The sequence below is a fragment of the Catharus ustulatus genome, chromosome 9 (genome assembly GCF_009819885.2).
Source record: "Catharus ustulatus isolate bCatUst1 chromosome 9, bCatUst1.pri.v2, whole genome shotgun sequence".
NCBI lineage: Eukaryota > Metazoa > Chordata > Aves > Passeriformes > Turdidae > Catharus > Catharus ustulatus.
In genome coordinates, this window is record NC_046229.1 from 25,951,560 (window position 1) to 25,963,675 (window position 12,116).

General features: G+C 44.3%; 1 protein-coding gene across 2 annotated transcripts in view; it reads right to left on the reverse strand.

Annotated features, from left to right (window-relative positions):
• Positions 1-107: 107 nt before the first annotated feature.
• Positions 108-12,116, reverse strand: part of NIBAN1 (niban apoptosis regulator 1) — a 54,593-nt gene continuing 42,584 nt past the window's right edge. The window contains exons 7-15 of one of the 2 annotated variants that reach the window (XM_033067753.1): positions 11,527-11,631; positions 11,271-11,433; positions 10,327-10,514; positions 9,919-10,080; positions 7,839-7,949; positions 7,170-7,277; positions 5,210-5,321; positions 2,805-4,252; positions 108-2,765 (exon numbers count right to left, since the gene is read on the reverse strand). In XM_033067753.1, the coding sequence (XP_032923644.1) occupies positions 2,631-2,765; positions 2,805-4,252; positions 5,210-5,321; positions 7,170-7,277; positions 7,839-7,949; positions 9,919-10,080; positions 10,327-10,514; positions 11,271-11,433; positions 11,527-11,631 (2,532 nt within the window). In that variant the 3' untranslated portion in view covers positions 108-2,630. Of the gene's footprint in view, positions 4,253-5,209; positions 5,322-7,169; positions 7,278-7,838; positions 7,950-9,918; positions 10,081-10,326; positions 10,515-11,270; positions 11,434-11,526; positions 11,632-12,116 lie in introns of both variants that reach the window. The other variant, XM_033067752.1, reaches the window with a different exon arrangement.

A 12,116-nucleotide genomic window follows, 5' to 3' on the forward strand; every position in this document is an offset into this window, starting at 1 on the left:
GGCTGCCCTCGGGCAGCGGAAGGAAACACCTCCCAGCTGCCTGAGGAACATTTATTTAATAAAACCCCCCAAATTACCACACACTCGCAAAAGCAGCCTCCCAGCAATGGAAGGGAAGAGCGTCTTTATTTCCATGACAAGCGTTTGTACAAAGTTCCAAGCAAATACAATGTGTTTCGTGTCCTGGCCTTTAACAGTGGAAACTCCACGGAATTCCACACCCAGGCCCGCTCCCATCTCGGGCCATGAGCCGCGAGAGGCGATTTATTATCATTTATTAGTGAAGGCAACCACAAGAAAGCAACAAAAACGACGGGATGGGTGCGTTATTATAATTTCTGCTCAGTGGTCCCACGTAACCTTGCAGATTGCTGAGCCCTCCTAACCAAGCTGTCGCTTCTGACCAGCTGCTAAAGACCAGAAAAGCACTACTTTATCCATTTGCAAACGGGCAGAAAATGCGCAAACCGGGAAAAAAAAGTCATGAGGAACTGCAATTTAAATTGCAGAACCAGGCAATGTACAGGCTGAATTTTCCCATCCTTACCCATCTCACTGGTGAAAAACATCTGAGCAGCTGCATTCAGCAACGCGACTCGTATCACAGGAAAATATTACCCAGATCTAGGCCTGCCACAGAAATAACTCAGAAATTACCACTGTGGAAATGCTTATGCAAAATGTCTCAGTACAGATGTGTCTAATTCATATTAGAATGAATTTGTTTCCCTTTGCAGAAGGCTGCAGTCTTTTTTGTTGCCATGCTAACTCTTTCATACAAAAAAAAGTATTAAAACCCCATCATGTCCCCTAATTTTGGCTTAAAAAGGCTGCTTGCTGCTGTTTAACTCTAGAGCACTTTATAAATTTGAAGTCACTTAACACTCAGTACCAATTAAAATGATTTCTAAAAGTGAAGCAGCTGACAGTGAAATAACCAATGATTTGTTAAAAAAAAAAAAAAAGTCTGGCAGTGGTTTATATTGTGGTTTGTATGGTTTAAAATTAGTATTTTGCATGAAATATAAGGAGGAAACAAGTCAAAGTGCTTCTGCAAGGAAAACATCTGTGACCTTCACGCTTCCATACCACAGTACAGCTTCTAGAATAAATAGGAACTGCATTTATTTCACTGCAGTGGCAGAGCAGTTAATCCAGTTACTCAACAAGGTTCCTTCCTCACACAGTAATATTTGCCTGTTCCTCTAGTGTCAATTTTCTGTTAGTATTAAAGAATATTTTGATAGCATTAAAAGACTTTGCACAGTTTGCTGAAGTTAAATGCTAGCATATATTATGCTCCTGGGACTTTTGTTATTTCTTCCTGTGTCTTTATGGGCATCAATCGTGCAGTCTTTGCTGCAATTATCATTAATGTTTGCTGTCCTGTACTGTATGACATTCAGAAACAGACTCAAAACCCTGGGATACAATTTCAAGGCCTTAAACTGACCTCTAAAGTGAGGTCTGGCATTTGAAAGGCCAATTTACTGAAATACTGGGTTTCATCTCCAAGCTTTTCTGTGCAAACTGAGATGGAAAAAACACATTTAAGCAACTCTGCACCAAGATCGTGGCTTGATACAGATTGTGTGTATGGAAGCAAGTGTCTCATTTTAATAACTGCTTTTGTAATGTGATTCTGTCTGCCAAAATCTCAGCCCATGTAAAACAACCTCTGGCTGCCTATCGTTTCAGTTAACATCTGCATTAGAAATTATATGCAATGATTCCGGTATTTCACAACTCTTGCCACTTATTACATGATTTCCACACCTAAAAAGGTCTACAGACCTGAGTAACTCAGTGGGAATGGGAATGGCAGGACTCAATATTCTGTATTAATTTTATGGTGGAATTGAAACCAGAGAAATGCTGCCTAATGGTTATAGTTATTGTAAACATTCTCTTCTCTCCCTTCCACACAACAAACCAAAACAAAATAGCCATAAAGTGCTCTGGAAGGCTAAATAACCCTGAAGTGCAGAGTGGGACTGAGAAACCTGCTCCCATACTTTCCCCTTTTTAAATACAACAGTAAGAGAAAAAAAAATTAAAAATCAGAATATTTGCTTGTCTTTGATATCTGCCAAAACTGGAAAACCATTAAGTAATCAGTCTGCAGAGTTTGCAGAGTGTGGCTTTCCAGCAATCTATTAATCAACTATTTGGCTCTGCTTACTACTAAAAATGCTTTTATTTCCTGTATACTGCATGCAAATTCTAAAAGCACCCTCGAGTATGGATGTACCAACCACCAGAATCAGAGCAGTACTTGTCAAAACCATGCATTTAAAAATCAGGAGGATCCCTAAGAACAGCTAAGTTGTTAAAATAAGTTGATGATAATTGGGTGTTTGATGTATTCAGTGGTCACATTTTCAGACTTTTTCTCTAGCTTTAAAAGGGAGCAAATTTGAAGTGACAGATGAGGTTCCTCAGCAGTAATCTGGTTTTAACCAAAAGGAAACCCATCACCCATCCCTTAGGGATTCGTGGGAAACCTGCAGGAGCTGGGGACACCCACAACACAGCGCATTTCCTCCAGCCCCGACCTGGGTAAGTATTCACAATTGAACGGGGATTACTGGAGTAAATAGCTGCTGCAGGGCTGGGCTGAAAGCTGCTTTTTACTCCTCGGAGTTGTGCTGCGTGGAGCCAACCTCTCGGTGTTCTTCAGGGAGGACGGCTTTTCCTGCCGTGCTCGGAATTCCTGCGTGTGAAGCAGACTGCTCTCCCGGCTGCCCCTCCGGCCGCCCCGGCTCTGTGTGTGCCCCGGGCTGCCCCCGGCGCTGCTGCGGCTCCAGGGACACCGGCTCCAGCAGTCCCGGCTTGGCGCTATCCAGGATGGGCACGTCCCCCGTGGCTCCATCTGCAGGGCTCGGAAAGCAGCTCTGTGTGCCAGCCTCCCCCGGGACAGCGTGGCTGTTCCCTGTTCCTTCCTCCCCATACGGCTTTTGGTCTTCCACCGCTTTTCCCGTGTGTTCCTCCGGCTGCCATCTCTCACCGGGTTGGCTCTCCACCTCTGCCTTTGCCTCCACCAGCCACGCTGCTTGTGCCCCCCTGGGCAGGCTCTCTGCACTCCTCCCGTCTGTCCCCGGGCTGGCTGAGGACGGGCGCTCCTCCTTCAGCTCCGCACATTCTCCTGCATCTTCACTCTGCATCTTCTGGCTCACCTCAATTCCTGCCACGGCCACTTGGCTCAGCTCGTAGTTCCCGTTGTGGTGCTCCTGTAACTTCAGCAGCTCTCCCTCACAAACCTCCTTGATGTTCTCAGCTGGAGTATCTGCTGGGATCTCGACTGTCAACATCAGCAAATTCCTTATCTCATTCACATCATCGGGGGCTTTACAACTCTTTCCTTCGGACTGGCTTTCTTTTTCAGGACTATCCCCCAACCCTGCTCTCCCTCTCTTTTCATCCTGGGAGACAATCTTTGTCTCAGTACTCTCATCGCTTTCTTTTTCACTATCCCCTTTAAACCCTGTTCCTACTGCATTTTCACTCTCAGATAATTTTTCCATAATTTCGTTTTCTACCTTGCTTTTCTTTTCTGCACTCCCTAAAATCTCTGTATCTGTTAAAACTCCCTTTCCCACCTGAGAGTGTATCTCAGAACCCTTTTCCTGTGCTGTGCTTGCTTTCTCTGTGCCGCTGGCAGACACAGCAGCCACTGCTGTTTGACTCTCTGAAGTCACTTCTTCCTCTGCTGCTCCTTCAGTTACCTTAAATTCTATTTGAGGGCTGGCTCCAAAATTTATTACTGCAGTGTCAGTCTCGGAAGCTACTTTTTCCTCCACAGCTTTTTGTTGTGTCTTCAGTTCTCCCTCAGTGCTCACTACACACTCTGATTCATTCTCCAATGTGCTTTTTCCCTCTACAACTCCTTGTTCATGGTGGCCAGCCAAAAAGGAATCCTGTTTGTCACCAATGTCTGTAACAGCCACTGCTTCCCTCCTGCTGGCCTGATCACCAGCTGCACTAACAGAGGTGTCTGCCTCTTTGTCTGGTGACTTTCCCTCATCAGCATCCTTCTCCCACGCGATTTTCCCTGTCACAACGAGTATTTTGTCCCCGTGGCTCTCAGTGTCCGAGCCCTCGGCTCGGGCAGCCGTGGGCACCTTGGTGGGGGTGCCCTGTGCTGATCCCACGGGGGTTCTCAGCTCCGTCAGGCTGGACACGCTCTCGCAGGGCACCTTCAGGCTGTCCTCAAACAGGTTGTGCTTCCTCAGAACGGCAGCTTCTTCAATCACTGAATAAAACAGAAACACCAGACTGCTTTGAGAAGGCTGACAGAGGCACAGGGAAGAACATACAGTGCTTTCCCAAGTTTATGTTGTACATCTCGATATTAAAGACAACACTGATGTTCATTTTCAGCTTCCTTTTAGTTCACATTTCTTTTCTGGGGATGAGGATTTTCTTTTTTGAATAATGGTACTTTAGTATTGACCTAAGCATTTCTGAAGCAGAGAACCCACAACGCCAAAGGGTAATGCTTCAGAGCAAAAGGATTTACATTGAATATGCCAATAAAATTGTGCTGGTTACAATTATTATACTGCTGTTTTGGAACAGGAATGCCTGTAGTCTGTAAAAACATCCTGTGCAGTACATCTGCTTGTCTTTTATCCAGGGTATAGACAGACAGGCACATATAGAGAGATACAAGTATTTTATAAGTATATATATATACAATATTTATTAAGAATAGTTTTGTTTCTGAAACAGTAGCAGAGAGATTTGCAAGGAGTACTGCACTGGCATCAGTGACTACTGGAAACTGCATCTAGCAGTTCATTTCATTTGAGGAAATTAATCTCTGTTGCCATTAGTCATTGCAATTCTCTTAGTCTTGCAATTGGCATAGTCTTGCCATTTAGTCATCATCAAATCTTTACAAGCAAGAACAGAATTTCCCTCCTTGGCCCAGGGAATTTGCCATAATTACATTTTGTTAGAAAAAGGCTAGTGCCAAGCCATCACTCTTGAGTTCCACAGGTTTAGTAAAGTTGCCCCATAACTCCAATTTTAGGGCTTGCAATACATCTTCAGTGAGGTAAATGAAAAAACACTGTAGGAACATAACCACTAATGTTGTAGAAAATGGGGCAGGAACAGCCAGGTGAGGACTCTGGGAAGCTCTGAAGGAACAGCTCAGGGGCCATGGGCTGCAATGTTACTCCTGTCACCTCAAGAATGTTCTCACCTTTCAGGGCCTCTTCAAGCAGTGTCTGATATAAAATCTCTTCATACACGTTCTCTACTTGGATCACACTTGTGTAATCAGCAAAAATGTACTGCTCGTATCTCTGCAACTCCTGTGCAGGTAGGGAAAAAAGGAACAGATGGAGAAATCAGAGGGATTCAGAGTCCTGCTGCAACCAAATAGCTTGGAGATGCCATGGAGCAGGTCTTGCTACACTCCATGACAGCTCCTGGGGTGCACTGTTTGAACTATGACTCCATGAGCTATGTGTGTCCACAATCAATTATGTACTTATCAAACAGTGCTCCTGCAGTACAGCCACAGTTAAAAGCACTGCAGATCACTGCCTGCTGAAACAAACAGCTGCTGAGGAAATGCCTCACAACTTGTTTGTCCAAGGAGGCAAATCCACGGTGCACGGGAGATGTGGGGTTTGGTTTTGTTTTTCTAATAGGTGTGTAACACTTTGAGCTCACTGATTTATACCCAACAGGCTAACTGAATCATTATCATCCAGCAGCTGCTCGGTGGCCTATAAAAAGTAAATTGAGTGACCTCTGCCCACTTCTAGAAGAGGCACCTACATAAATCACCTGGAGGTTTCCAAGTGAAAAGTCAGGACTTGATGGGGCCTGTCAGTTGTGGCACACTTTGGCTTCTAGAGCTGGCTGCTCATTTCTGCAGAGGCTCAAGTACAAAAGGCTGGTGGGAAACCAAACAGAAAGGGCTTGTGAAAGTTTTCTCCACCACTGCTTCATCTGTGACAGAGACATCAGGTGTCTGCACACATATTCCAGGTGACAAAATGCTTGTCCCTGTGCACAAACACTCCATCTTGAAGGCACTGCTGATGCTCTACAAGAGACTATTGCTTTGGGGATCCTAAGGAAAGGAGAGTGACGTACAGAAGGGACTGATTTTAAATATATTCTTGAAAGTTGTAAATTTTAATAATCCCCACTCAAAGACTTGAAAGTGTAATTTGGCAAAACACTTAGTTCTAAACTTATTTTTGAAACTGAAACAAGCTGGGCATAGCCAAGAGCAGCACACTGGGGGTGAGAGCTCACAGCCAAGGGGAGCAGGTGAACATCCATGGAAACAGAAGGGCAGGAGGCCAGGACAGCTTGGGGCAGTCCCCTTTCAGCAGGCACAGGACACGGCAGGAGGCTTCCCAGGGCTTTCAGAGGGTTCAGACTATTCATTCTGAGCCCAGGTGAACAGAATTCCAACCAGCCCCTGCTGCAGCCACGGGGATACCATCTCCAGCAAACTGATGTTTGCTGACTGAACATGCCCTGTCTGGTTAGGGGAGCAGAGATGGTCTCTGTGATTATTTCCTGGCTGTTGTGCAACCCTCGCACTGAACACACAGACAGCAAGGGCTGTCTCTTGCTGAAGGAGTCAAACACAGGCTGGGCTGGACCTGCCTCCAGGTGCTGCTGCAGAGGAATGAACACAAAGCCCAGCTCATCCCTGCATCCCAGCTGTACAGAAGAACTCAGTTTCAGGGACTTCAGATCTCTAGGGAAGGAATGAACCAGGCACGGGCAAAGGACTTCAGCTGCCTTTGAGAATGTATACACAGTGTCCCTGTGTCCTGAAATCTTCCTTGGGCTCCACACCCACCCAACCCATGAAGTAGCAAATGTAAGCACTGAGCAGGCAGGAAATCTGTGCAGTTCACAGAATTCACAGAATGACTGGGTTGAAAGAGACCTTCAAGATCAAGTCCAACCCATGCCCTAACACCTCAACTAGATCATGGCACCAAGTGCCACATCCAGTTTTTTTTTAAACACATCCAGGGATGGTGACTCCACCACCTCCCTGGGCAGACATTCCAGTACAGTTTTCCAAGAGAAAACAGCCTGACAGTATTAAGAAATTCCTGACAAGGTGCTGTTCCTCCCCTGCCTTTTATTATTGTTTTTTGAGGTTTTTAGTCACAGACACCTACTGGTTTGAATGTTGAAGCCAGTGTCTTCTGCATTGTGGGCAAGGTAATCTGCACCAGTGCCTCTTGGAATATCTTCTTGCGGATGGTACTGCTGTCGTAATCGTATTGCTGCCAAAACACACCAGAAAGAAACAAGCCCACGCGTGCCTGGGGTTATTCACCACTCCCACAGGGAACTGGTTCCTCTCAGCCTGTAGCTGCTGCATCACAGGTGCACAGGGGTTTGAATGGCCATGCAGGTTAGTCCAGCTTCTACAAAATCACTCTAAAATCTGCTGTTCTGGGATCTCTTTCACTTTTAACTCTTAGGCCAGAAACAGCCCCTGATTGCCCTCCCCGGGTGCTTCAGCACTGCCCTTTCTGAAAGTAACAAATCCTAGCACCAGGCTAATTATAAACTTAATGAAAAATCATTTATCCAGATCCATAGCATATTAATAATCTGATTTACATACAATTAAAGGGACTGCACATGCAAATACTTCTGTAAGTGTCTGCCCAGAACTGGGTTTTATCCCCCAAATGGGCAGCTTTGCTAAGTGCCACCAAATCAGTATTTTCAGCTGGATGATAAAAGCTTATCTTCTTTCAAATACTGAGGTATATTCATATAAAATATAGTCTCTTTTTCCAAAAAGGCAGCCTGCAAATGTGCTACATGACATTTACCTTCAGCACTCTCAGCTTGACTTTTTCAATGGTTGTTGCAACTTTGGCCGAGTCTGCCTGGCGGCTTGGAGAGAACAACTGCTCAAAAGTATAAACTGCATTTTCCATCAGCTAAAAATAGTAATTCAAAAAAATCTATTAAAGATCAGTAACATCAAATTCCTGCAAACATAAATGTAACTGTTAATTTGTCTCTGTGAAGGTGCTCTGAAGAGCACTGAAATGCTGCGATAAATAAATAAAATTAAAGCTGTAGTATCATTATCATGCTGTCCCAGCTTTCTTGTACAGATTTGATCTCATGTCACCACCCAAACTGATGGTGACAGAACCAAAATGTAGAATTGATTATCTGTGTATACAGACCACAGTCAAAACTCATTATCCCTAATAAGAAGACTCCCATTGACTTCTATCATTAATCATTAATAAAAAGTATTTAATAATACTGCACATAATTTTCAGTAGCTTTCAATGCAAATAACATTCAACAAAAATCACACCTAGTGCAATCATTTCTCACAGAATTAGGCTCAGCTGGCATATTTTCAGTTTATCATTAAGATACACCTCTACTCCGAAGACATTTGAGACAAACGTTCTGCAAGCAGTAATTGACTCTATTTAATGAGGCTTTGCCTTTTCTTTAGCTGTTCCCATTCAAATTTTAACATTTTCTGACTGGAGAAGTACAGGGAGATATGCAGGGGGACATTCCTTCAGCCGGTTGAGCACCGTGCCCCAGATTTCCTGAAACTGGCCACTAGAGGATGCCAAGCTCCCAAGGCAAAGAGTCCTGCTCCACCCTCCACCCAAGAGACATTTTAGCCAAATACTACACCAACACAGGTAAGTCTGATTTTACTTATTTATGAAATAAACGTCCATTTACAAAAAGGGAAACTACACAGTATTTTTATGAGGAAAATACCATCCTTTTAAAGAGGAAGATGCAATAATAGCCTGTGTAGAATAACTCATGCTATAATTTAACTTATTTCTTGTTAATCTTGACTCATGTTCTGTTCAGAAAAAAAAACGACCTCTTGGTTTATATAGGATTTATTTTCTGTCTACTTCTTTGTTCTTTACTCATGGTCTTCACTGAGTGAAAGACACTTTATTTGGCAGCATTTTGGAATTGTCCCCCCTGAAAGACCCAGACATGAAATCAGAATTTTATTTCTGAGTAATTCCTTGGCTGCTGGTCCTGGCTGTACTCAGAAGAGCTGCTTTTAGGAAAACCCTATCCCAGCACTGTCCTAGACACTTGTTTTCCATATTCATAACTTCCACTCCATAGATCTGGACCAGCTCCATTTCACAAGATTACTGAGCAAACTAGCAAGTTTCCCAAATACAGATTAAAATCACAGGGTTCAAATCAGAGCTCCAAGGCCGACTGTGCCTCATGATCTGGCAACTGAAATCAGTCTGCTGGCCAGCTCCTCAGAGACTTCTGGCCAGGCATCCAGGAGGAACCCAGGCAAAGCAGAGTTAGAGGCTATACCAACACACACAAGAGGGGACAAAGAGGTGGCGTTCAGTGTTCATCTGGAATGACATTGTCACCTCCACCAGTCTCCTGAAAAGTGAGGCTGGATAAAGCACCTACACCCTGAGATGCTGTCTGTCTCCAAGTTTCTAACAATAGCTTTACTTTATACTGGTGAGAAAAGCAACAAGCAAGGAGGAGACATTCCATTTTGGTGAAACACATTTAAGACCCTTCCTGAAAAACTGAGCCTTGAGAAAGGGAATCAGGTGAACTTAACCACCCCATTAGTTACATAACAACTTTCTTCGGTTCTCAGACTGGGAATTTAGAACCTGAAAGTTCAGGGGAACAGATGATCCATCCAAAATTTTCATGCCTTGCTGAACAACTCATACACACAGAGTCTCACAAATATAAGTGTCAAGCAGCCTTCTACCTGGTTTTCTCAGGTTTTGTTATCTGTACCTTGCCTGAGAGATGCTCTGGGGCTCTTTCACAGCTTTTATCAAAATTACTTTGAAGCCGATTAGCAGGACAAACCTAACCTGTTCTTCCAGGAGGAAAAACTGGATCTTACAGTACCTCTTGCATGAAGTTCTGTGTCCTCTGAATCACAAAATCAATGTGATAGACCTTGAAGCGAGTCTTGAGGTCCTGCAGGAACTCCTGGAGCAGGTTCACTTTCAGATAGCAGGGCTCCATTTTCACTGAGTTGAAGGGCAGGGTCATGAGCTGATCCACATTCTGCATTCCCGTGCAGGTTTCAAGAGAAAGCAACCAGAGGTGAATTTTAATAGAGAATATAACAATGTGGCTTTAACCCAAACTCTGGTACCTGCACTCCAGTTGCACAAATACCACAAGACTTTCTAAATGTCAAAATCAAGTGCTTGCATGCTTCCACCTGGGAAAGCAAATCCTGCTGCCAGCCAAGGTCTAGCCAGAACGTCCTTGTGCTGATACAAAGGCTCCAGCTCTGTTTTGTCTTACCTCCTTTAGCCTGGTCATGTCATTGGTCTTCTGGAAGTCCTGGATGATTTCATTCACCTCCTTATCAAAAAGCGAGCGCACTTCCATGAATCCAGAACTGATGGGCCCCATGAGCTCCTCCAGGATGGAGGTGAGAAATGGCTGGATATTCTCTGTGCAGCACTTCTGGGCAGGCTCAGAAACACTGGCTGGAGGGTCACAGTGAAAGAAATAATTGGAATTATCTCTTTACAGTTAATTCTGTATTTTTCCCTGGAGTCACACCTCCGCAGAGGTGATGAGGGTGTGAAAGGAGTTCACAGCTTTATGAGTGACAGTGAAAACTCTTGTCCCAAGCCTCACCTAAGCAAACACTGGTGACTGGGGGCACTGTGAGGGCAGAGGAAAGGGCAGCTCTGAGTATGATTACCAGCTATTTATTTATTTGCCAACTTAAGCAACACCAACAACATTTTGCCTGCTCTTTACATTCCTTTTTAGGTTCATAACAAAATTATGATTACTTCACAATAATTAAAAAACACCTAAGAAGCCCTTTGTCTTCAATATTCTTTGGAAGCCAATGGACTTGTCACATAACCAGAACCTGGTTTTGTGGTGCATTCCTAGGGATCAGGTCTTTTAATTATGCTCATGTGGCCCATTATCTTCACTACCTAAGACTGTGCAAGTGGAAATGAGAGCAGAATGAACAACTCTGATCAGGATACTCAAAAGCTGTCAGCTCCAATTTGAGAAGACCTGGTATTTTCACAGACACAGTGGCCACAGGTATCAGTTCCCATCAAAGGCAGCAGAGGCTTATTTGTGTTCTGAAAATTGGTGTCTCCGGTTGGATTTTTCAAAACACACAAGGATTTTAAAACAAGCATATCTGATAATCTGAGCAACACAGTGGGAAACCTTGGAAAATTTCTCCAAAGCACAGCTGTTCCTCCACTAACCTTTGATTTTTCCAGCTAAGAAGTTCTTGGAGTTCAGAATCTGATCCATGTCTGAACGAATGGTCCCTTCAAGAGTTTTTGCAAATTCTCTACATTCTTTTTTCAAGGTATTTAATCCTTCTTCCACCTGCTGCTGGACTAAGCCATAGGTTTCCTCTACGATCTAGACCCAAATCAAATTGAGAAGCAGAGATCAGAATCAGCACCACAGAGAGCTGTTAGGAGCAACAGTTACTCTGCAAGTGTCAGTCCTTACCCCAAACCAGGCCCGTTTCCTGTCATTCCTCTTTCCCTTCATTTTAGGCAGGATCATTGTCTGGAGGTTAGGCAGCAGTTCCTCCATCACCAGGTTGCTCAGGATCTGTATGGTCAGGAGATGAAAATGGTAAGTTCCCACCCTGCTCTCTACTTGAAGGCTGAGCACTGCAACACAGAGAGATGTGTGCAGGCAGTGGCTCAGCTATTCCAGCTGCCAGGAATTACCCACAGAGGCGTTGCACTCTCTCTGCCTAGATTTGAACTGCAACTCCTTCCTTACCTGTCCCACTCAAATGCACCAAATAAATGTGCAAGACTTAATATACATCTGATTTTGGGAGTCTAGGCCTCCCTCTCCATGTTTTTATTTATAGACACTGTCTCTGGCACGAGAAAGCAGGACCAACAGCCCAGCACAGTTCAAAGTTAAGATGACATCCCTGCTGTACCCAAGCTGCTGGCTGAGCCAATACAGAGTGCAAAAACACTCCTCAACTTTCCATTTTCATCATGCCAGGGCTTTTTCATTCATGTCAGTGTTTCCACACACTGCACCTCATGTATTACAGCTGCCAGCAGGATCTGAGG